At 39.7% G+C, this 25832-nt stretch overlaps 1 protein-coding gene across 6 annotated transcripts in view; it reads left to right on the top strand.

Moving 5' to 3' along the window:
* CABIN1 (calcineurin binding protein 1) overlaps window positions 1–25832 on the top strand; it is a 110501-nt gene that overhangs the window by 78029 nt on the left and 6640 nt on the right. For all 6 annotated transcript variants that reach the window (XM_017814098.1, XM_017814097.1, XM_017814102.1 and 3 more), the window contains 5 exons: window positions 1398–1561; window positions 3529–3625; window positions 4851–5492; window positions 5951–6025; window positions 16959–17250. In XM_017814098.1, coding sequence (XP_017669587.1) covers window positions 1398–1561; window positions 3529–3625; window positions 4851–5492; window positions 5951–6025; window positions 16959–17250 — 1270 coding nt within the window. The remainder of the gene's footprint in view (window positions 1–1397; window positions 1562–3528; window positions 3626–4850; window positions 5493–5950; window positions 6026–16958; window positions 17251–25832) is intronic.

Genomic DNA, 25832 nt, shown 5'->3' on the forward strand with positions numbered 1-25832 from the left:
TAGGGAGCATGAGGAGAACCAAGAGCAAGAAAATTTGGCAGATTAGTCTGTGCATTATATCTCTTGGAAGTCATTGTTTTCCATGTGAAAACACCAATATTAACACACTGATATTTGTGTGTTGTTTTTTCTTAAGTTCCTATACATCTTATGGAGTAGAACTGCAGATTCACTGCAGACATGCAGGGGGAGAGTCCACTGTAGACAGGGAATTATGGATCTGCTTTTGTGGTCAAATGTCATTTGTGATTGCAGTAATCATTTTCTTTGCTTCCACTTTGTATTAAGTTCTGAAAGGTTTTGCTCACATTGAAAGTAAAGCTAAACAAATCAAAGCAAGACCTTTAAACAAGTATAAAGAGTAAATGTTTGTATATTCTGCTCCTTGAACAGGTTTATAAAGCCAAACTCATTCTCAGTCAGGTACTCCTGTCAATGAGACTATTCTTTCCTGCATTGTCACAAAATGATTTACATGATCAGAGGATTTTCTTCTTAGAAAGCTACTGCAGGAAAACCTTCAGAACCAAATAAAGCATGAGGGAAGGGTTTGTACTGATGCAGCAGCAGTTTTAGTCAATGGCCATAATAGAAGTCCCATCCTAACATGCAAGCACAATAGTATGTGCAGTGCATCTTTTTGGGTATGGTTGACTAGTGTGTTGACAGCATCCACGATAAACACCTGAAAAAAATCATGTTAGACTTACTAGGCATTGCAAAATCTGAGCTGACTAACCCTAATTAAATTATGTTTCCTGTCAGTCTCCAGCCTTGCTCCCTAAAGATTCCCTTGTCCCCAAAATTTAATTAGAAGGCACAGGATGTATGCACAAGTATTTGAATCTGCCACTGGAAAATGGATCCTGCTGAGGAATCCGATTCTTCCTATGAGACTGGTTAGTGCCGTGGTGAACACTGATGGTATCAAGGCAGTAACCAAATTCCTAAGATGTCTACTAGCAGATTATTTGAAGATAGAAATTTGCTGTGACTGCATACAAGTAACAGCTTTCAGGCCAGGAAAACTAAGTTACTGGGTTTTACAGCGGTTCAGCTTTGGCTTAGGAAGGCGTATTCACAGGCATTTAAGAAAAATGCACCATATAATTTGAGCTTCGCTTGCTTTTTCTGGGAATAGTTCAGAAGCATATTTAGAAGGTGTGCCGTGGCTTCTGCAAAGTTTCTCCTTTTTCTGCTGGCAGAAATCAGTTGACTTTAAATCCAGATCTAAATCCGGATCTCCCTGGCTGTGGGACCACAGCAACTGTCTGTCCGTTATTCCCCTGTCCCTCAGTGAAGTTCAGTGTGCTCCGGAATCCGACCCATATTTTCATATTCCTGTCCTTTTCACCTGGGTCTCTCCTTAGAAGTTTCCTCTTTTCCTTCCTCTGCAGGGAATCTGGCGCATCCCCGTGGATGAGATCGACCGCCCGGGCAGTTTTGCGTCTCATATGAACCGCTCTATTGTGCTGCTGCTCAATGTGCTGTCACAGCTAAAGGATTACAACACCTTGCTGAAGGTCTCATCTATGCTGCAGAGAACCCCTGATCAGGGAAAGTATGAGAGTTTTGTTTTCATCCGTTGCTTCGTAAAGCTTCGAAATATATTTTGTTCGCCGCGTAACTATTTTATTTAAAGATGTTCTTTGTTTAGGAAAAAAAGCCTTTAGGCAGATCCCTTTGGGAATATAGTGGAACGATGGGTAATTTTTCTCAGGATTACGTTTCTATAATGTAGTGTAGAATTTCTCAGCGTTTCTCCTGAAACTCAGAGCAGCCATACAGGTGCCTTAACAGGCTTACAGGGGTGTTGTGTCACGTGGGGGGACTCACTGGTGTCATTCCCCCTCTGCTCACTCTTGCGTAAGAGCTGTGTCCAGCACAGGGGGTCACGGCCCAGCATCCTGCCTTCCTGTAATCCTTGACGGACTGAACAATGGTTATGTGCCTCTTGGCAGCTGATGCTATTTAAAAAGCTTATCCTGTTCAGGGGTGATCTAATTTTAATTGCATTAACCTTATTTAAGAAAAAAAAAAAAGCTATTAATGTGAGCTATATACGGATTCGTATCAATGGGAGGACCAAAATAAACATCTGAGGAAAATATTGAAGCAACTGAGGTAAAATTCTAGTAGCTTGCCATGTGGGAAATGTTGAAATTGGTCTCTGGCAAATGCTTAAGAAATTGAACGTGAATGATTGATGGCAATAAGTTGGAGACATTGAAGGTTTCTTCATGTGTTTTCCAGTGTGAGTGTATGTGAATTTGCATGGATTATAGTGTTTCTGGGAACATGTCACCACTTGTTCAGCAAACTTGAAGCCAAAAATACTTTGACTTTTAGCATATCAGAAGAACTGGACCATAGAAGGTTTAAATTCTGTCCTGAGCAAGCCCACAGTTGTACTAAAAATATTATGTTATTTATAAGTCTAGACTGAATTTAAAAAACAAGTAATTTGACGTGTTGGATCAGCCAGTGCCAGCCATGGTGAGCTGTAATCATTACAGGAACTTAGAAATGCAGATATTCTGGGTGTGTCTGGTATATGCCTGGAACAACCCTAGTTTTAAAAATAGGGAGTTTTTAGTTATTACTGAGCTAATGAGGAGTCAGGTGTTTGTATCTTATGTCTGAAAAGCAAACCATAAAATTACACCCTGGGGGGAAAATACATGTATTAAACATGTTGGCCTTTTGACTGAAATAGTACCTTTCAAAGTTATTTACTTGATTTTTAGCCCTCTCATTAAAACCAGCCAATTCTGAAGTAGAAATTTAGTTTTCCGTCAGACTCCATTAGGTTGGATTGATGGCTGGAAATGTTTTCCTTGAAAGCAATCTAAAACATTGTGTCAGAATACACTGAAATTACAGTGCTCTAGTAAATTAAATGAAGCTATAAGTGAATGTTTTATACATACAGTATTATTTTTTTGTAACACTAAATAGGAAAAAAGGTGTTAGCCTACCAATGTTTTAGCTCTAAAAATCCTAGATTCCAAGGCAACTGATATGACTAATGAGAGAGGATTTGCTTGTGTACTTAATCTCACATGCATGCTTTATCCAGAACATGAAAATCACCTGAGAGTTCAGCATAGCTTTGTGTAACTAATACTCTTTTTCAAGAAAGGGTTTGAATAAAAAGCTGGTATTTGAGGGGCACAGAAGGCTCGATACAAGAAAACTGTAAATCTGGTTGTCTGGTTTGCTCTGGGTTTAGTTGTTCAGTGTTGTTCTCTTTGCATTCTCCCATTCCCTCTGTTTGTAAACAGTGTTAACTTCTGCTTCATGTGTGTAGTGTTGGATGGTTGTGGAGAAGTGGAGAGAAACAGCTAAAGTGTTACATTTCAGTGTGCAACCGTAAATGTTTTCTGTGCTTTCTTGTTTTAAAGTTATTGTGTTGGCTTTTTCTTTTTTTCTTTTTTTTTTTATTTTTTTTTAATGTCCCGGTTCTTGCTTTGACAGTCCTGTAAGCTTCTGGCAGTTAACTTCATTTGTTCTCTCCCCGTGGCTCAGGAAGTACTTGCGTGATGCAGATCGCCAGGTTCTGGCCCAACAAGCCTTTGTGCTCACAGTGAAAGTGCTGGAGGACACCCTCAACGATCTGACACAGGTAAGGCAGCAGGGCACTTAATGGCTGTAGTTTAGTAATTAGGTTTTTCTGGGTTCAGTTTACCCATTCCTTAGATCTCCTGAGAATGAAGGGCTGTGTTGTCAGCACTTATTTCTAATACCTTTTGTTTATGTGCCACTACACAGAAAATTTTATTCCAGCGTTGTTGTTTTCTGGTTTTGAAATCCAGTAGCAAATACAGTTGTTGAAAATGGGTTGCAGTGAGTTTGGTTTGACAGTCCCTTACATTTCAGGTAATGGTATATACATGGAGTGTAGAAAAGCTCTGTTTTCAGGTGGGGTCTATTGGAAATTTCCTTTTAAAATGAACTGAGATTCCTCTTGCAAAACAAAACCAGACAACGAGAAGTTACGTGCCTGGCCACTTTTAACTGCTAGTCCTTGACAGCACCACACTTGTTATTACATATAATTGTAATCTAGATTTAATTTTTAAAAGTCATATAGAAACTAATCCATTTCCAGGTTAAGGTAACTGGAAACTGGAGCTTTATTTCGTAAACACATTCAAGGAAGAACTTGTTCCTAAGGGGTTTGCAAGTTAAAAGACTATACCTTTAACAAACTAAATGAAAACATCCTTAAGAACACCAGAACTCTGTATATGAAATAGTTCATTCATAAATCTGGATGGAAGAACTGTATCATTAGCAATTTTTGAAAGAAGAGATGATGTTCTGAGGTTTTCTACCTTTGGAACATCACCAAAGTAAAGGTATAAAAATTAAAATACTGTAGCAGGATTTTGCCTGCTTCTTGATCTATTAACAAAAAAGTTACGTAAGAGCAGCCAAAGAGAAGATTCATAAATTTGAGAGTGATCTGCAGCTGCCAAAAGAAACAGATTGAGTTTTGATTTCAATACATTAGAAGAAAAATTTGTGCTGTTAAACCTTGAATTTCATTTATTGGAGCCCAGAGCATGGACTGAAGTAGTGGGGAAAAAAAAAACCATTGCAACTTTGGTCCATCCTGTTCATTTCTCTGTGGTGTTTTCACTGATTAAAATACTTTAATTGTAAGACTTGTGGCTTGGATTAATTAACATTCAGGAACAAAAAAGAATGAACATAAAATAAATGCATTTTTTTCAGCAAAGGCAGTAATGAAAGATACTTGTTGTCAATATTCATGGTAGTCATTGCTGTGCTCAAATGCTTTCTGATTTCAATGATAACAGAGAAGAATGACTTCTTTTATTAAGGTTTCAGAAGATCAGGGTTCCAAGTCCTCTAACCTTGCTTCAGGAAGGATGACAACAGACGTCTCAAATAAAAGTAGCGCTGAAGAAGGGAAAGATGTCCTTCCCAAAAAGCCAGTTTTATCAGATGGAGTAGTACATAATACTGAAAATGGAGTAAAGGAAGTGACCCAGGGACAAATTCCCAATGCTATGGACATATTGGAACAAGAGGACAGGAATGAGAAGGAGGTTAAGGAGCTCCCTGGCCCTGGCTCAGTTGAGCCTATGGATCTTGATGGCTATTCCAATGACCCTGAAAAAATTGATTCTTCATGTAAACGCAGTGAGCCAGACCGGCTTCAGTCTGGCAGGACCTCAAAGGAGAGAGCTCCAGAGAGCCGGACTCCGGAACTTTCTTTGGAAGAGCTGAGTATCAGCTCGAAACATCAGCAGCAGGCAGCTAAAGGAATAGTTCAAGCAGTACCTACAGAAGAACCTGTCCAGAGATCAAGCAGGAAGAGGAAATTACTTGAGGATGTGGAGTCTGGAAAAACACTTCTGCTCGATGCTTATCGAGTGTGGCAGCAGGGTCAGAAAGTCATGGCCTATGACCTGGGTAAAATTGAGAAGATCATGTCTGAAACGTACATGCTGATTAAGCAGGTAAAGTATTGTATCATTAATTGTAATTTTTCTGTGTGGCCTCGGACATGATTGTAGAACAACAGTAATTGCTAAACCAAGCAGTATGAAATTGGCCCTGTATCTGTTCAAAAGTTGGAGAGATAAATATCTCCTAAAGAATCATTCTCTTGACAAGACCACTGCTGGAGATGGGGAGTAGGACCCTCCGTGTTTTGAAACTAAATTTCTGAAATCAGTTAAGAGGTGCAATACCAATTATGTGGGGTTTGTTCATGCTAAATGTCAGTTTGAATTGAGAGAGTTTAGTATGTATCTTTGGATACTTACTCCTGAATAACTTAAGGTCAGCATTCTGCCATAAAGTGCTGCTTCTCCCCCTTGCTCCCATGCTCTACATCCCCATTTCATGTCAATTTAATTAGATTTATAGATTAGATAAGTAATTATGACTTCATTAGTTGTGATTCTGTGTTTAGGTGGATGAAGAAGCAGCACTTGAACAGGCAGTCAAGTTTTGCCAGGTGCACATGGGAGCATCAGCACAGAAACAGGTGAGCTCTAAAGTCTCTGACTGCTTCTAACAAGCTTTTATTAGTTTGTACAGGTAAATCTGTTGCTGAGTGTCTGCAGCACTTAGAAATATCTGCTTTCCTTGTATGCTTGTCATCTAAGGTAAGCTGGCCACGTTAGTGTAGGGAGCTCATCCCCTTTACTAGGGTTGTTGCTACTGTTTATGTCAGGCTTGAATAGTTTGCATCCCCAGAAGCTATTGGGGAAACCCCAGACCGTCTTCAAATTGAAATATTTATGGCACACTACAATTTTCCTAATGTCCATGTCATTCCTCAGCATTTCATGGATGGTGATTACTTCTTTCTGATCCCTAAGGGCAAACCACCTCATCAGCTCTTCCCTGGCTAACACTGCACTCTGCTCCAGAAATACCACATAGCTTTTCTCTCAACTTGCATGGTTGAGAATCTGATTTTAACTCTATTATATTACTCAGTTTTTAGCTTGTAGTTTCTGGATTTATCCAGGAAACAGTTATAGAGCTTTAGAGCCGTTGTTATTTATCAGTCCTTAATGTGAAATCAAAGCCATGATTTCATGGATGAACGATGTGTTTCATGGTCATTCCTTTTGCAGCAAACCATCAGTTGAATGCCCCAAAGTATTTAATAATTTTGTATTTTCTGTAATTTTTCTTTTTTTTTTAGTTAAACTGTGCATTTGTATAATGCATCTCCTAGCGGAGTAACAGGAGAGGATGTAAGAGGGAAAATAGGGTTTTTTCTTTATTAGATTTTTGTGGAAGTAACCTTCTCCAATTTGTGCCCCTCAGGAAGGCAGTAACATTTTTTCCATTGAATAATAGAAATGAACAGAAACGTCAAGAGAAGTATTTATTCTAGTAGTGTTTGTTTGATCATAGCCTGGTATTTAAGGTTTTAATTGTTTTTTAATAAAGACATGCTGGCTCAGCATGTTAAGTCTTTTTCAGTTTATTTTGGGGAAAAACAGACTTTATCACGCTTAGATTTATGACTTAAAAAAAAAAAAATTTGCTAATAAGCTTCTTTAAAAAGTAATGTTGCTGTTTGTTCTATGCATGTATTCACCTTTTTAAAAACCATTCACCAAATTTTCATCTATCAGCCCAGTTCCTTGCTGGGCTTTCCTGAAGGTTCTGGGGATGTGATTGCTATTCCAGCTCTTCCAGCAGAGTCAACGGTTACTCAGGCAAAACATGAGAATGGGGAAAAACCTGCACACAAACTAATCTTGAAAGTAGACACAATAGGTGAGCTTGTATTTAACTGCACTGGCAGCGATAAGATTTCCCGTTAAATCACTTGAAATAAAACACAGCTCTTAACACGTGGCACTTTGCAGCTTGGAAGCTTTCCCTTGTAGGAAGCAGTCCCAGCTAACGAGGTTGTTACATCCTGCAGTCTCATTTTCGTCTGCTCCGAGCAGGATCCTGCAAGCCGTGTGAAGCTGCTGCGCTGCTCGTGTAACACTAGGAATTAGTGTGGCGACACAGGAATAGCCACTCTCGTAGACATCTGTCTGTTTTCAACAGATTGAATCCTGTTTTATTTAAAACTGGCGAGTGTTTGCCTTCTGTAAGCAAATGATGTCATGTATAGAGCTGGTGCAGCCGGGGGAAGTGCTTTGTTACTGCATAGTTTGAGTAGGTTTGCAGGGCCTGTGGTTCTTCAGTCACTTATCCCAGGAAATTGACAGTCAAATAAAAAAAGTGAGTGCAAAATCCACCTTGATTTATATCTTTGTCTGCTGGCTGTTGTATTTTACAGTTCCAGGCATTATATGGTTTCTTTATGAATGTTTTCACTTGCTCCTAAAATTAGGAATTATTTAAATTATGGTTTTTCGACTTTCTTCCGGACTGGTTATGTTTTTTAACCTGAATACTTAACAACTGTGTTGAAATCTTTTTCTGTGCCTCTTCAGGCACAAGCAGGAAACAATACAGCAGTCAGTAAACGGAATTGGACAAAGTGGGTTCTTACACTTGTGTGATGAGATCTAATCTTTTTAATAGCTTGGCAATACTGTGACCCTTTGACCTGGTTTCAGAAATTCTCTGTGGTTGTCATGAGTGATGCAATGCTAATGTGTTTTGAGCCAGTGAGACTTGCATCATGTTCTGCAGTCAGCTGAACACATGGGAAGTGGCTTAGGAAGGGCTTAGGGTTTCAGAAGGGTTCCTCTGTACGTGGGGCTGCTGTTCCTAGTGCAGGGGGTGCTCAGCACCTTCACAGAGTGCTTAGACTTGTAGTGCCTGTAACAGAAAGGTGTGTGCATGTGTCCTTGGTACAGACTTGGCTGAAATGCTGTAATATTAGAGCTCTGGTTGAACAAAATCACTTGAGCATCATCTTACCAATTAAACATCTTCTCAAACTTAATTGGACCCAACTCTTGCTTTTCAGGAGTAATTTGTTTTCCCATAGCAAACTCCATTTTGCTTTACCAAATCCTACTAAAGGGGGCTTTAGGTTTTTAATGTCTGAAGACCTGAAACAGTCATTCAAAGAGGCTCCCAAAGAGAGAATTGTGGGCTTGAAAAAGCTGCTAGTAAATACAATATAAATGAATCCATGTATTGTTACCATATTCAGGGGGGACGGAGGTTTTAACTTTATGAATAATTTGGGCTGTGGTTGTATCTGGCTGGGTTCAAGTGTTATGTAATACATATTTACTGCCAGACCATAATGGTGAAGTAAAATCTGAACTTGTAACACTTATGTAAAAGCGAAATGGGGGGAAGACTCAAATGTTGTGCAGGTTTGTTTTTTTTTTTTAATAAAAAGGTAAATCTTTTATGGAGTATGGGAACAGAGCAGCATAAATAGACAGGATCCCAGTAATTGATACACAAATGTGTTCAGTAAGTTTCCGGGACATTTCTTTCAGTAAATAATAATAATAACAATAATTATTTTTAAGTGATGTATTCATCAACTTTGGAACATCTTGATTCAAAATCTAGAGAGTGCTGATGCAACATTCTTAAATGCTGATATTAATGCTGTTGTGGAGAACGGGTGTAGCCAGAAGTAATTCCTCCTTTTTTGTCCTTTTGCCTTTAAGTTCTTAAGTGTGAGCAAGACTTTTGATAGACACATATCAGATGGGCTGAAATTGCTATCCAGTGGTGGTCACTGTGTCATTACTAGTTAAGTAACTAAAGCTACCCTAGAGATTAATTCACTTCGTGGTCAAGCAGCATTTTGAAGGATTCTTGTTCTTTTCTTTGGTTTTCTGTCTGAGAATGTTATCTAAAAGATTTGCAGAGATCCTGAAAGCAGTCAGCTATTGCTGTGAGTTATAAGATATATTTTTAGTCTTGCCATCTATGATTTTCATATGAAATTAATGGTCCCTGGAAATGGAATACCAAGGAGGCCTTGTTGAGGGAGAATGAAAGATCGGGGCAGACTAGTTTGACTTTGAAGTAGCATTGTACTTAAATATGTGGTGCTGGGGACCAAGGAGGGGACACGCTGGCAGAAAGCAGTTGTAAGGCTTCTAGATAATTAGAGATTTTCTAATAAGACTTTCCACTGGCTGCCTAAAATTGGTCCTATTAAATTCTTCATTTTATGCTGTTAGGACATATTGACATGGTAAAGTTATTGCAGCACAAGATAGGATGAAGCTTTGTAGTGCAGAGAATATTCTATAAATTCATGTGGAGATACTTCAGTCAAAGAACCCATCTGTCTTCTTTTTTTCCTGGACTTGCAATTTGAAAAGGTATTTTTGTTACTGTGGACTTAATATTGAATGCCTTATTACTAAAATTAAAGCTTTCACCCATGTTGAAAGTCACGACAGATAAAACTGTGGTTTTGTGTTAGGGTATCTCTAATCCTGGGAACTGAATTTATATAAAACAAATAGCTTAAAACATTGCAGACATCAATGTTGCACACAGGGCTGGATTTAACATCTCTAAAAATACAAGAGCATTCAAAGGCAAAGTTCCAAAATGCCATTAAGTCTCTGGTCCTGTGTTGTGACCCTTGAGAATACGGGACTGTGTGTAGAAAGCCTTAGTAATGGGTAGCATTGTAGGAGCTGAAACTTCTATTGGCTCCTCATGGTATAGTATATCATCTAAATGTCATGAGAAGGGGCTATTTCAACATTGCTGAGTTATTTCAGACTCACTGCTGCCTTAGCCAAAAAATCCTTGTTCTGGGACCAACTCCATCCCTGAAGTGTGAGGGAGAGAAAAGAAATTTTCAGCTGCCCTTTCCTGCTCCAGCTGCCAAACCTTGAGCTCTCCCTGCTCCATTCTGACTGATCAAATCCTCCCTTTCACCTTTTGCTTCACTCACCTCTTCCAAAGTAACACATCCATGTCCACCTTCTCCCACTGGCTGGTGCCAAACTCCAAGTGCTTTCCCCATTTCTTTCTCTAAACCTACAGTCAAAACTCGTTGGCAGATTTCAATGTCAGGTCTAATTAAACATGATGCTTCTTAAAGAAGCTGCCACCAGAATCAAAACAAGTAAATTTTATTATAAACACAAAGGCACAATCAGGTTATGCAAAGGAGTCGTGCCTTTCAGGTTCCTCGTGGGCTGCCAGCATGATCCTTGGTTTTATAAAGTTTTGCTGCTTCTGTAATATAAAAGCAGTATTTCCTAAGGGAAGGTGCTGGTTTAGTGCTGCTCTCACTGCTCTTCTCTAGTTCCAAAACAGGTAACTGGGGTCTTATATTCTCCTTGCACCAGTGTTTGCCTCTTCCCAGTGCTGGTGATGAGTTGTCTGAATCCACGGCCTTGTACTGGAGAATTTTAGGGGATCGTGAGTGATGGGTTTGCTGTACAGGGACTACAACTGAAACCACACACAACATCAGAGGTACTCAGATTGACTCTGGAGCATCAGTCTAGTGATAGTACAGTCCCTAAGTTGGACCTTACTTGTGACATTTTACTTGGAACAGGAAAAAATTGTCTTCTGTCAGTGAAGCTAGAGGGCACTCCCATGGATTTTTTTTCCCCTTCTGCTGTGGAATGCAATCAGCACTGCAGTGACACGGGCTTTAAGGCTTTTTTCTTCAAGGAGGAAACTTGAGAGTGACTTGTTTGAACTGCCTTGGGTGTCTAGAGCGTTTTCTTCTCGAATTCTCACATTAGAAGAAACCCCCACAAAGCAACAAACCACCAAGCTGTTCTCTTCAGGAAACAGCTAAAAGCCTTCTGTAAAGGCACTTTGCTGGAGATGGGAGGAGATCAGGAAAATATTAAATAATTAGAAAATAATCATCTCTAGTTCTACCTCATGTGTTTTCTCCCCCTTTTTGTTCCACCCACATGCTGCTAATTTTCATCTTTTCTTCCTGCACATCAAGACGTCAGAGACTGCTTACAGAAAAAGTTGTTTTTCCTGAGTTGTCTGTGTGCTTTATTAATGCAGCAAAGATGACAAGAAAGGAGGGGGAAGGAGGAGGTGGGGATGGGGGGGACAAAAGGACGAGCTCTTTCATGGTCTTCTACCAAAGGGTGACCATTTTGTTCACTGTTGCATTTGCCAGTTGCCATGGCATCCCCCTCTCACTCTATCCTGGAGGTGTATTCTTGATATAATTAACAGCTCTCCTCCTTCTGTCTCCTGCAGAAAGCAATCATTAAATGAACATGAAGGAAAGAACAGACACTTTTTATCTTTTACTTTGTATATTAATATTTTTCATCCTGTTACCTGATCTCTCTTGGCCCAATAATGAGGTTTTTGTGTATGGAAGCGTTGCTGGAGTATGGCTGCCTGTGCAGAGCAGGACATTGAGCCCCTGCATGTATTTGTGTAAATGGGATATTTACTTAGGCTAGAGTGCAGGTCAGTCATATGTATTTAAGCCTTTGTTATTTTCTGTATATAAAACTCTAGTCTTAGGAAATACGAGGTTCTCCAGAATCTGGATCATGGATACTGCTACTGTTTCTAATGTACCTGGAAGAAAACTTCCAAATAAGATTTCTTTCAAATACTGCTGTAGAGAGATTGAAAGGGGAAAAAAAAGAATGAATAGGCATAGTTTAATTAAAGGACAATACTGAGCAGCAGTTGGAGTGGTAATACTGTGGAATGTGGCCAGCATATTGTTCATCCCGTTTGTGTGACAGCTCCCAGGTTTTGTGGGAATGTGCTGATAATCCTTCTACAAAGGCACACCTTTCTGTGAGGTGGATTCTGACTTCAGTCCTACTACTGTGCTAAACTCAGGCATGGGAATAATTAAAAAAAAAAAAAAGGCAAGAAAATGTTATGTAACAGTTGCAGTGCCAGCATCTTTCGTTAGGAAACTTCTGTTGGGAAAACCGTCACTTTCCCTTTCTTTGGAACATTTGGTTGTTACTTTTTCCCACAGCCTCAGGGCAGTGAGCCCTTCCAGGAGCAGGAGCAGCAAGGTTGCTGCAGGATTTCTTTGTTTTTCAAAATGTGTTTTGAAAAAAACAGTAAGTATGGTAAAAAGAAACCCTTGGTCAGGTTATCTGGTTTATGACTTCACAGATAGGCTACAAAGTAAAATTTTTCCTGTGCTTTATCTTAATGCACAATTTCTCTTTGTTGCTGCTGTTGTCTCACTACTGAAATGCCTCACTGGGAAACTATAGGGAGCTGTTTTTGCACTAACTTCTGTGAAAAAATTCTGCACTTTTGCTGATACTTTTATTGTGCAAGGGTGTCCCAGTGCTGGCTTTCCAGCATTTCCCTCACTTCTTTTTGTCTCAGCTTTCAACATGGGAAGACTTTGTCCATAGCTTCCCTGAAGCTGAATGAACTCTTTGAGGAGTCTTCTAAAGTAGTCAAAGTTCTGACAAATGAGGAGCCTGATTTTGTAACCTGTATAGGTCAGAAATAGTCACAGTTTACACAGACGTGCATCTAATTGTTCATTTAAATTTCACCTTTATACATTCTTCAAAACAAGGAACATTTTTGCTAATTTTTTTGAAGAAGAGCAAACAAGATAATGGGTCTGTATGGAAGCAATGGACCATCTATGACACATCATTTGGATATTAATAAGCCTTAAATGTTTCTTCCATCCACTTTGGTAGTACAGCAATCAGTGGAAAAGTAGTACTGCATACCCTTCAGTACCTCATCTATTTTTTTTTAAATCTAGAAGGAAGTTCAGTCTTGACTAGATGAACCTGTAATTACAATGAAAGACAGAAAGAAGGCAGATAAGAGTTTTCATTTTAGGTCAGTTATATGCACTTGTTCTGTAAGTAACATCCTCATCAATGTAAGAAAAGGTTTGTTTCCTCTTGATGACTAAATCTGCTTCATAACAGTGGTAGTAACAAAGACACTGAGCATGGTGAGGTGGATTGGAGAGGGGAAAGGAAAAGTTCTGACTTAGGTTATGACTTAGTGCCACAGCAAAGTAAAAATTAAAAAATAATCTCCTAATGAGAAACCACGTAAAACACTGGTAAAGGATTGTCACTGCCTCTCAGTTTCCTACAGTATATCTGTGGAAAAAATATGCTTTGCTGCTGGTTTAGCAGTAGAAATAGACGAATATAAAGGGCTGCTGATAAATCCAAGACTTCCTGTAATGAGTTTTTCTGGGTTTATTTCTCAGCTGTGGTGTTACAAGGTCCTGTGTTTTCCTGCAGGATGATGAAATGTGGCCCCGTAAGTCTTGAGCAGTATAGTTAGTGACATTGTCCTGACCTGGGCTCTGTGAGTAGCATCACTTACTGCTCAGGGGTACTGGAATTCTTGCCCCTTCACTAAAACCAAAATCTTTTAAAGAATGTGTGCCTCACTGTGGTGCTCGTCTGAGCTTTGTGCTTACAACTTTTGGGTGGTCTTCAGTTTCTGAGCCCAGTAAAACATAGGAAACAGGTTTAAATCCCTTTTCTTAGGGCTCTGTGAGTTGCAGAATGCACAGTAGCCAACAATGGGTTTTTTAATACTTGGCTCTCAATTTAAAGGAAGCTTTCTCTTCCTTTTTTATTTCACCCCCTCTTTTGAGAAAAGAAAGTCATTGAGAGGATTTTTGTTTTCTCTTCCCAAGGTCTCTGTTTTCATTGGGTTGAAAAGAACCTGTCTGTTTGCAGCAGCCTTACACAGCTCTTCGCCAGGTCGCATCTGGAAGGTTCCTTTTAAAGCCATAAACACAACAGTCTTTGTTGTCTTTCTTTTGTATAAGGCTGCACTTCTTGACTACACCTTAGAATTTTTGGTCATGGTTTTACTGAGACAGCTTTATTGTTTTGTGCAAATAAAATGTTTCTCTTATTATGGGGCAGGCTGATTTTCTGGGAAAAAAAATAATCCTGCCCAAGCCACAGCTTCACCTGGGGGAACTGATCCAAAGTAAAAACTGGTTTATTTTTCTTGCCCCCAATACAGCATCTTCATTTTGAGAGAAATTAAATATGATTTTGGTTCCATCTTTGTATAACAGTAGGGGTTGTTTCATTCTCAGCCTTTTTTCCCTCTGTGCTTGATCATCTACAACTTACAAGATGGCCTTTCTGTGTTTGTCCCTGCCTGCACTGCCTGGTTTAATGTGTGTGGGTTAGTTGGCCTCACTGATGCCTTAGATGATGGGATGTATTGAGTGACACCAACCTGGAGGGCGTGGTCAGTGTGCCAGAAAGCCAGGCTACCTGCCATTCCAGGGAATCCAGTAGATGAGGATTGCATTGACAGGAACTACCTGAAGGTTCAAAGAGAAATTCAGAGTCCTGCACCTGGAGCAGAATGATCCCTGTGCAGCCTGACAGGGGAACAGCTCTGCCAGAAAAGATTTGGAGCCCTGGGCAAGAGGTTGGATGCAGGTCAACCATGTGTCCTTACAGCTGTGAGGTCAGAGAGAGCTGGGATGCTTCATCCTGGTGAGGAGAAGAGTAATGGAGGGTGGGGTTGTGGAACTGTGGTCTGCAGAAGAAAGGAAGGAACCAGACAAGAGGCACCATTTAAAGTTGCAGCAAGAGAAATTTGGATGAAGTAACTGGAAAGAAGTGTTCACTGTGAAGGTGGTAAAACACTGGAACAGGGGCCTGGGGAGGCTTTCAAATGTCCATCCTTGGCAGAGTTTGGAATTGGGCTGATCCAACTGCAGAGTCAGCTCAGCTTTGAGCAGGAAGTTGGACTGGAGACCTCCAGAGGTCCCCTCCAGCAGGAGTTACTCCGTGGTCTTGCACTCTTTCTCTCCCTAATCATTTTTCTTCTGAGTACCAGCCAAGTACTGCTGACTTACTTTCCGAGTGTCCTCTTTCTGTCTGGAAATAGCTGTGCATTTTTATAGAAGTGCAGTTTGAGATGCAGATATATTTTTAACATCTGTGTACCTAAGTAGTAGTACCTTCATCATGTCTTTCTTGTGAAGAAACTTTGGATACAATACAAGCACAGATATGTCAGGTTCTACATCATGGATCAGGCAAGTTAATGAAGCGCATGGGTGTGAAGGGTTTTCCCTTTAAATCACAGCTGAAAACATTTCCACTAGTGATCTCACTTCTGGCTTAAGGCTTTCTTCTGCAGTTTAATGTATATCAGGTTTGTGTGATCCCATTTGTATGTGGAGACCTTTAATTTTGGGACTGATGCTTTAAGCTTCAGAAACTTGCAGCTTTCAGAGGCAGAACAGACCTTTTTCTGATCTAGTATGGTAATTGCTGTGAATATAGCTGCTGTATTTTATTTTTTTGTGTACACATGGAATCTGGCAGGTTTTAATTGTATGCTTTTTAGAGATTGATTAATCAAGTTCAGGAACTTCAAAAATACATTCCACCAATTATTAAAAAAAAAAAGTACTCGTGTTCTTCCCACCTTTGAATTTTAAATATGCATTTTCTCGAGCTGGAAGTTGCTCTGTTCTGTCAGTGAAATTCTACTGACTCTTCTGGCATTGTAATAAATCTTTGGTCATCTAGGACATTAGGGCCCAATTTGATTTTACATTTGCCAGCAGAACTCTGTTTCTATTTCAAACATTCATACTCTATCACCATGGTTAAAATGAGGGGGTTTTTTTACAGTAGAGGTATGAGACAGACAATTAAACATCTGAGAATTCCATTCAACCGTATCCTTTACGGTCCAATAAGTTTCCATTAAATGAAGACTGCAAAGAGTGTGAAATAAATGCTTTCTGTGGCCTCACAGGCAAGAATACTTTATTTGATTACTGATAACAATTATAGAGAAGATACTCATTTTATGGATACTTTTGTTCCCTTCTTTGGTGAATTTATGTCCCCCTTCTACCTTCTGTCTATGTAATAAATGACACTGTATTAAATTTTTAGCACTGGCTTTGGAGAAGAGCATTGCTCTTGGTGCCACTCCTATGTCTGCACAGGCAGCAGCTCTCACTGAGCCTGTTCCAATTGGACACCAGTGTTATTCAGTTCTACAGTTACCAGGAATTTATGATTTGGGATTAGGCTGATTGCTTATTTTACAAGCAAATACGTTCTTCTGCTTTCTCCATTTCTTCTCACATCATTCGCTAAGAATTATTTCTTGTAATAATTTGCAAAGTCTCCTAAAGCACTGCAGATCTGTTTGTTCTGGTCAAGCATTTGTCAACATATTTTTAAATTAAATAAATGTGTTTCTGTTTATAGGAGATTGTAACTAATGCTTAATTACAGAGTTCAGAAAAGTGTGTTTTGTTGCGAGGGATGTGTTAAATAAAACTTTGTAAATGTGAGTGTGGATAAGTGTTAAGGTGCTAGTTTGATAAACAGACCATAAAGAACAGAAAAATAATCTATAAAGGAGAAAAGATTTCTTTATAATAGTGATTGAGTCACTGTTATGTTATTTCCACTTTAGAGAGAGTATTTTCTGCCTGTAAAATGTTGTGCTGCTTGCAGCAGTCACTGAAGCAGATAGAACATGCAGAATTACTGATGTTTCCTCACTATCTCTGCCTGCTCTTTTTTTTTTTAATGTAGTCCACAGGAGAAGCCCCCACAACCCCAAAGCATACGAAGGACAACAGAGAGAGTTTCTTCCCAGTAGCACCGGCCACACTGCATCCTGCCCCAGTGAATCCAGACACTGTGACTCCTGAAAACCTCCTGAGACTGAACGACCTGCATTCCAAATCCAAACCAGCCTCCTCTTCTTCATCCTCTTCCTCCTCAGCATCTTCAGTACCTGCATCCCAGGAGTCACACAGGGACAGTGAGCACCTCCGAAGTCAAGCTGCAGAGGCTGCCCCCAGCATGAGTGAGATTGCCCGTGGTAAGTCTCAGGGAGACACAACGTTTTGGCCCCCTCTGCTCAGTTTCCCACGGCCACATGGTGAGTTAGTGCCCCAGTTCTGATTCTGGCCCATTTTCTGATCCCTAGACCACATTCAGAAGGCTACACAGATTTTTGCCTTGGTCCTCAAATGGGTACACCTACATAATTAATACATACGTTAATTTGTAGGATAGATTAAAAGAGTTATCACTCTTGGTGTAATTTGTATGTGGAATCATGGAATAGCAGCCTAAAAATATTCATCTGTTTTAGAGAATTTAAGTCTCTAGCAGCATTAAAATTGAAATTGTTTTGCTTTCTTCAAAGATTTGAGGATCTAGGCCTTTTAACTTCTTAAAAGATTTAAGGTATTTTAAAGTGATTACCATTGAAATAAATTGCTGGGCAGCCTACATCTGTCTTAGAAGTGCCTGATTAACATAATTAGCTGCACAGTTCTCACTGCCCTGCATATATGTGTGGAGATATATAACACTGATGAACAAGATTCTATGTGGTTCATAAAGCTAGTTTATCAACACTATTAGTTTTCACATTTGAGAAAAGAAGCATCTGACAGGACCAGAATGTTGGGAATATATTATTTATAGCCCTGGTGTGGTTATGTGCCAGGTTAGAGCACAGGAAAGGATTGAAGAAACCCAACAAATGTTATTTATTCCATAGCACGATTGTGTGATTTGTTTATGGCTGTGTTATGTAATTGGTCCTATGCAGTTCTCTAGATGAGGAAAGAATCAAATTAGAATGCTGTGGTTTGCTTTACTGCTGTCATGGCAGGCTGGCTTTTTAGCAGCCAAAAAGTCTCTGTGCAGGGCAGTACTGATCCACTTCGGGGAATGAAATAAGATTAGACCCAATTTCAGACTTGCCTTGGGTGCCCAGAGGAGGTGGTTGTGCACATTTGTGGGACGTGGTGCACACTGAGGTGGCAGAGCACCTGCCATAGCCTGTACTTCTTGCAACCTTTGCAGAAACAGTCTGAAAAAGCATCTGCTGCTGCCTGTGCTCTCTCCATCTGTTCACAAGCCTGGGCTCTAGCACTACTCACAAAATGCCATAGACAGAGTCATAGGAGCCCAGATAAAAGTTATGAATGAACCATGTACAGAACAGGTATTGTGGAAAGTGATGGATGAAGATACAGTGGAAATAGTGTCCACATATGTGAGATGGGATGTTTCGTTAGTCTGGAATTGTGACTTTCTGAAGTCTCTATACTGTCTCTATACTTCTGGTATTTCATTTCTTTCTATATGTAATCAGCCTTGGCATCTGAATGCACATAGTCTGAATTCATCAGCAGTGAAGAGAAAATTAGGGAGAAATAGGTTTTCCCAATTTGCTAATCTCTGAGTACAGGACAAAACTGAAATTTAACATCTAGTATTAGCAGTTGTATTATAAAAGTCTAATTTTCCTTTTTCACAATTCCTAGGAGAGATTGTCTTGGGAGGTGAAGAAAGGAAAGGGGAGTGATAAGGAAGGAATGGCTTAGTCAATGTGTAAACCACATTTGTTATTGTCCTTGTGAAGCTAAAGAATGGAGTTTCATGGTGCCATTAGATATCCTGACAAGCTTGTTCAACAGGGACTAATTCGGATTTGTGCCTAGACAAAAGGGGAGGAAAAAATTAATCCTCTGTGAAGTTGTTATACACTTACTAAGGAGAGTGGTGTAGGAATGACAATGCAGATAGGAACTCAGGCATTCTTTTGGCTTTCAAACAAAACTCCCGAGCATTTCTGACGTGCAGTTCCCCAGGTCACATCACAGTGATTAGAACATTTATTTGAATCTTTTGACTTCCTAAGCTTTGTTAGGGTTGTAGAGTTCTTTCTTCTTTCGTGCTTTCTATACATCATCTTGGTTGAGGGAGATGGAAGGGTTAGCTGCCAGAATTACACTCCTGAAACTGTCTGAAGATCAAGAGGGTCTCTCTGCAAAGCTGTGTTATATCTGGCTTTCTGGCTCTCAGACCTACCTGACAGGTCTTTTCTCTAGCTGAGAGAGACACCAATTACTGCTGTGTCCTTATGTCTTTTTAGTTCTCCTACCTTTACATGTTCTTCCTCTAAAAAGAATTATTTATAATTCTGTTACAACCCTTTTTTCATCTGCCTCCTGTTAGTTCTGTTTGTGTAAAAACTCCTCCCATTTTTCGAGCAAACTGTTTTCATCTTTTTTGTCTCATAACCTCCTCCTGTATCTATTGGTTCATGTGAAAGTATTCCACATCAGAGAGTATTAGCTGCTCTCATTTTCTGTGATTTCACCCAGAAGAAGGAATGGTTTTCCAAGCAGTGTTGATGCTATGCCACTCATTTCTTATGTAAATATTTTACTGAGATTTTATCTAGTACATGACTAACATGACTACAAAATACAGCATGATGGAGTCCAGCAGCAGAGTGATGATAGTGGTAGTTTCCTACATTTAGGCATAAATGTACTTAGGACTATTTGCCTCTGTGGCTCAGCCTAAAATTTTCTCTGGAGAAACTAAAATAGGACAATTAAGGTAAACTCCCTCCAGCCTGTCACGGTGTTCCAGTATTATACTGTCCTAAATTGCTGAAAACTCTTGACATTTTCTTCCTCTTCACTGTCCTTATTCTGATAAGGAATGAACAGTAAAACATTCATATTTGACTTCTGATACCAAGAGAAGGCTTTTGTACTTGGAATTATTTAAAGTTTTGTGTTTTTTTTAAAGCCAGTTATCTAGCAAGTTGGATTATAAAATCAAAGTAGAAGAGTAACACTCCCCCACTATTAAATTTTTGCCCATTTAAGGTCTAAGCATTTCAATATAAAAGCAAGGTCATGATATAGCTGCCCAAACTAAGAAATTCAGAGCTAGGGAAGACAATTCTTTGTGTTGTGCAGGGAAGTGGCACTCCATAAGCCATGTGAATATCCTGCTGTAATTTCACATGTTTGTTACCTAGGCACAACAGGGCAAGTAGGGGTGTAAATATAGTTCAACCTGTAGAACTTTTAAAGTTTCAGAAGCACAAGAAATAAATGCAAGTGAGGACAGTTGTGTGGAAAGGTGTGTAGACTATTGTATGGCAGGCAATGAAATTAAATTGTTTAAGTGTGCGTGGGCAGCAGCAGACTCTCTGAAAGACAGATGTTCCAATTAAAGAGGGCTTTTGAAGTGAGAAGTCCTAAGAATTCGGTAACAATATTGAAATATGACATCTGGTAGGCTAACTGGGTGCTGGAGACATAAGAATACTTTCAGGTGTAAGGAGCGTCTTTTTCCCAGAACTCTGGGACTTAGTTTATTTAACAACTGCTACACAGCCTTAGGCTTGGTGGTGAGTTCTCAGAAGACTGAGGCAGTTTACATAAGGCATTAGTACAGAGAATGTCAACATTGCATTGACAGCATCTGTCTTTGTATTAAAACAGTGCATGGCACAAGGGTTCCCCTGGATTCCTCACAGCTTCTGGATACCCAGACATCAGTGGGCATCCACAATTCCTGTTTCTGTCAGAATGAAATAGTGGAGATTGCCATCTTTAGTTGAGCTTAACTGCATACTGATCTCAGTGTCTCCTCAGTTTGCTTGTCATAAATTTCTGAAGACAAACAGATTTTAAGAGCCTCTAGTTCTGTGTACTGAGAACTTCCTGCTTACGCAAAATGCCTGAAGGTATTTGGCCCTGTTGGCCATGCCTTATTTTGACTATGCATTTCAATTCAAACTTTCAGGTACCTTTTAAATGACTGTAACATTCAACCCTCTTAGTTGCAATCAGTGTCTTACCTTGCTTTTTCTGCCGAGTTCTAAATTATGCTTTGTAGCACAGAATTCTTCTCGACAGATGACACAAAAAAAGCTGAAACACAGAAAAAGTTAAGCTGGCCAAGGACCTGTGGCCTCATACAAGCCATATTGCAGTTTCCTGGCACGAAGGTTCTCTCTTAAGTGCACGTTCTACTCTGTTTTATTGTGTCACTTGTATCTTACTTTCATTACTTTCTCCTTCATTTCCAGTGTTGACTTGTCCTGTTTTTTTGACAGCTGTCTTCCTCAGTTTCGAAAGCTTTAAAAACTCTTCTTTAAATACTTGTAGCCCCACACCATTGGTACCATCCCACCATACCTGCCCACCTGTTAGCAACTGCAGAGTCATTAACAGAAATCACCGAGGCTGCCTCCAGCGAGCCCTGCATTTGATCTCTCTGATCTCTTGCTGCTTCGGCCTCCTCAGCGTTGGTATTTTCACTTCCCCTTGTCTGATCCCTGCTTTTCTTGAGGCTTTTTATTTTTCACAATGGGTGCACTCTGAAAACAACTTCACCTGCTGAATGCCAGCAGGGGTTTCCTGTTTGTGAATGACTTCTTAATTCCTTTTTGCTGAGTGCTCAGGCAGTACCAGTCAGTCATGTCTTTCTCTTCCCTTTGTAAGTGTGCTGATTTGCCTTCTGTTGAAACAAAGTCATTCCAGAAGAGATTTTCAGTACACTTAATGTCTGTTTCTGATCTTTACACTTCACATTTCTTAAGTTTTATTTATTCAGTCCAATGCTGTGCAGAAAATCCTTTGACATTAAAACCATTGTCATTTTTATGTACCTGTGTTGGGTCAGTAAGAACAAATAGGACAGGGGTGGCAGCTGGCCAAATGTGACTTGTTCTGTTGTGAAGCCACAGGTTTAGTGCAGTTAGAGCATGTTTGTGGTCTGAAAGGCTCTCTAGCCCTGTGCACCCTCGGATTCCCCTGAAAATCCTGGGGAGTCACTGGCCTGTGGATGCCTTGCACTAATGAGACACAGTTTTTGGAGACCTTTTGTAAAAGAACAGTGTAAAATGGTTACAATATGTTTCAGTTTCACTAGTTTTAGATTGCTGACAGCGGCATAAAATTTACATTCGTTCCTCCACAAAGGAAGACTGAAGAGAGCTGTAGTTGTAAGCCTTCTGCACAGGTATTGCATTGCTTACAAAGTTCTTAGAAAATTGTGGGGTGCCATTATATTAATTTAAGAGATTTTTCTACCAGCTGCTTTTGCTAATTTCATCGTGCTTAGCTGGCTCTCAAGGCAGAGGAGGGTGAAATATTGATGGTGAAGGAAAGGTCTTACGGCTTTCGTGATAACTAGTACAGAAAATTCAGAAGCAGTAGACTGCAAATGAGTGACTGTTCTATCCACAGGTGCTGCTCTGTGGTGCTCTCCAAGTGATGTGTGCTTGCTGAGTCAGATACTAAACACAGATATCAATTAGCTGTGTTTTTATGGTGCCATTTGAAAGATGTAGTTGACTATCAAAGTGTTGCCTTTTGGATCTAGGCCCATTGTTTGTTCTTTTAAATTGAACTTTTGTTTTGCTTAAAAGAACAAGAGAGGGAAATTTATTATTGAACTTCAGGGCCTTTCTTTACCAGCATGCATGCCAGCTTTTTGCACCTCTAGGACACTTGGTGGTGGCAGGAAATGTTTTTGGACACAGGAATTCCACTGTCTGTGCTGTTAAACTGGCCCCAGTGTGACTGTTAGAGGGACCTGGTAGCTTGGGAGTTAGTATGGGCCAGGGACTATTTTCAGGAAGCACTTTCACAGCAGCATTCTGTTTTAATCTCATTAATGTTGTTCTGTGACAGCTGAGCTCAGTATTAGGAGGCATTTTGGGGTATGTCTCATATAATTGTGCAGTACCCTCTCCCTGCTCAGGACCCTAGTGATAAATATAGCAGCGTGCCATGCTATTGCAGTGAGAACTTCTGTTCACCAGACTGCTTGAATGTCTCTCCTTTCAGAGGGCAATAGAACTTGTGTTCTGCAGCTTTTCACTGCCAAAAGTACTCTGATGCTTAATTTTTAACATACGACTTTGTGTTGGCTTTGAATGTAATTTCCTGAATTTGGCATTTCAAGTCAAATACTTATTTCTACAGCTATAACTCGGTGGTGGTTTTTTAGAAATAAATTTCATGGCAGGATATTTGGAATGAATTTAGAGAAAGAAAATGTGGAAGGAAAGGCTATCAAATATACCTGCCACATCATGAGCTAGGTAGTCTCACTGTTTGCTGTGGTGTGGTGCCTCATGGCTGATATTCCCATTGTTTCTGTTGGTCAGCATCCTTCACTGTGTTTACTGAACCAACCTGTGTTCCAGTGCAGTCTTTCCATGGACTTAGTAGCACAGTTTATGAGGAAACTCTGAGCTCCTTCAAATTCAAGCTTTCCATGGCCTTTGCAACTGCTGTGTGGGGAAAAAAGCTGTATTAATTCCCAGCTGGAGGACAAGGCAGATGGAATACAGAAAATGAATTGTTTTCACATTAGTACTCTTCTTTGGAAATGTCTAAGATACTTACTCCAGTATGTCAGGGAGCAAAGGATCAGACCTGTTTCCATCACTGTGAGAAAAAGTCTCCACATTGTATGGTAAATGAGTTCTGAGAGCAATTGCTGTGGGTGGCAAGTAAAATACAGAGTAAACCAGTTGTTACTGGGACTAGAAAGATTAACATTTTCTAGAGTCTGTAGGGACAGAGAATTCAATCCTTTTTCTTTTGAAGTGGTTGGATGGCAAGGTAGTACTGATCTGCTAAATCATACTGATGTCTTTTCAGACTTTTTTTCTTGACACAGAGCTGCTGGGGAAGGTGTTTTGCAGAGGGGTGAAGGCAAGTAGTTGCAAGTGCTTTACTTAAGCACTTCAGGTTGTTGTCTGTTCATTTCTCTTTGTATTTTTTTTTTTTTGAAACCATGTTAGTATTCAGTCCTGGAGTTCAAAGCTCAGCTCCTTCCTCTTTCATATAATGAAATGGGGCTTTGTGCATGCACTGTGTGTTACTTAACATATCCGTGCTGTAATACTTCAAACTGCTTCTGTCAGAAACTGGAAGACATTTTTTTCCAGGTGCTAGTCACATTTTCTAGGCTTGTCTTCCAGTTGTCATGTAAGAGGTTTAAGTGCATGACTAAAGGATTTTTTCTGAAATTCCACATAAAATGTTTTATAACACTAATGTTAATGTCTCTCATACCTGACAGCATGATGAAATCAAATGATTAAGTGTTCAGTGCAGAGAGACCAGAGCAGCTGTTTACTGGTTACAGCACTACTGCTTTTAAACTTTCTCCACATCTGCAAATTTCCAAGTGATTAGTTTTGCCAGTGCTGTTTCTCATTTTAGATGCCTCAGAACAGCAAAGTGAACGGTCTCAGCATAAAAACGGTTGCAGGATTGTATAACCTGTGTGTTTATAGTGCGTGGATGTATGTATGTAGTATATTCTGTGTATAGAGAGAGACAGGGAGAGGATATTAACTGTGATGAAGTCATGAACCCAGCGCCCGCTATAGGCATCTGCAAACACTGGTTGCCCTGGCAACAAGTGGGAAGAGGTTGGAGAGGAAAGCTGGAGTAGGTTGTTGCACTGAATTGTTGTCAGCTTGTTTCTTCCTCACTAAAGCAGGGAGATGTTGAAAGGTATGATGTCCCTCTTTCTCTGCGTGTACTATTTTATGTGTATTTAGGCAGTTGTTGGGAGAGGGAAGGCTAAAAAAAAATCCTTGTAATGCAGCTCGATTGGAGATGAACTTTTCAATATCAATAGTGATGTGCATTGCAAATCTGTGCTTTTCTCTGTGTGCTTAATTTCTGTGTGTTGTGTTGTAAGGTGAGAGTGCTAAATGGGTCTCCAGAGTACAGTACCTGTCCTGTCCTCAGCCTAGGGACAAGTGTCTGTTGCATATTATGTCTTCAGAAACTGAATTTATTTTAACCTGGGTTTGTAGAGCTGGTGTTTGAAAACCTGCCAGGACAGTACAAGTACTGGGTAATACCAGAAGATTTATTAACTGATATTAAATCTGAGCTTCTGAACACCTTCAGAATGTGCTGCACTTATATTCTTGTGTTCTTGTACTTGTGCAGAATATTGTGGCTCATGAGTTAGTGGAGTCTTTACCTCCCTGGGGAAAGTTTTTATTAGAAGAACTAGGACATTATGTTCGGGGCTATAACAGCATCTTCCTCAAGACAAATATCAAGATATTCTCTTCAGAAATTTGTTTTAGACAAATAATAAAGAGATCCAATTGTATATGTCTTCTTGATTGTCCTTCTCTGTTTTGACCTTTTTGTCTGTAATGAAAAAAAATAGAACAAATATCTATGCAGTATAAAAGTATGGATAGTATCAGTTGTGATACATATCCCTGCAACAACTTTTTCTTTTTTTTTTCAAGATTTCTAAAAAATATTTTGTTCGTTAACTTTATTTTTAACTTAGAAGTAATGCTACTCAAGTGATTTATTTAAAAAAAAAAAACTAAAATTATAGTCCAGAAAGAATTAAGTGTATGACCCAATCAGGGGATAGAATTCTGTGACTGTATTTAACATCTCTGACAGCAAGGGATTGATTAACAGGCAGTGGTTCTTGATTTCTCATGTACTGAAAGGCACAGCCTAATAGAATATTAACAAGTGTTGTTTGCAGAAGTGCAGTGATAGAAATGCACACTTAGTGTGCCAGACTCCTGCCTTTTCATTTTCATGTACTTCTACATTAAAAATGGCT

The sequence above is a fragment of the Lepidothrix coronata genome, unplaced genomic scaffold (assembly GCF_001604755.1).
Source record: "Lepidothrix coronata isolate B3197 unplaced genomic scaffold, Lepidothrix_coronata-1.0 Scaffold44, whole genome shotgun sequence".
In the NCBI taxonomy this organism is placed as follows: domain Eukaryota; kingdom Metazoa; phylum Chordata; class Aves; order Passeriformes; family Pipridae; genus Lepidothrix; species Lepidothrix coronata.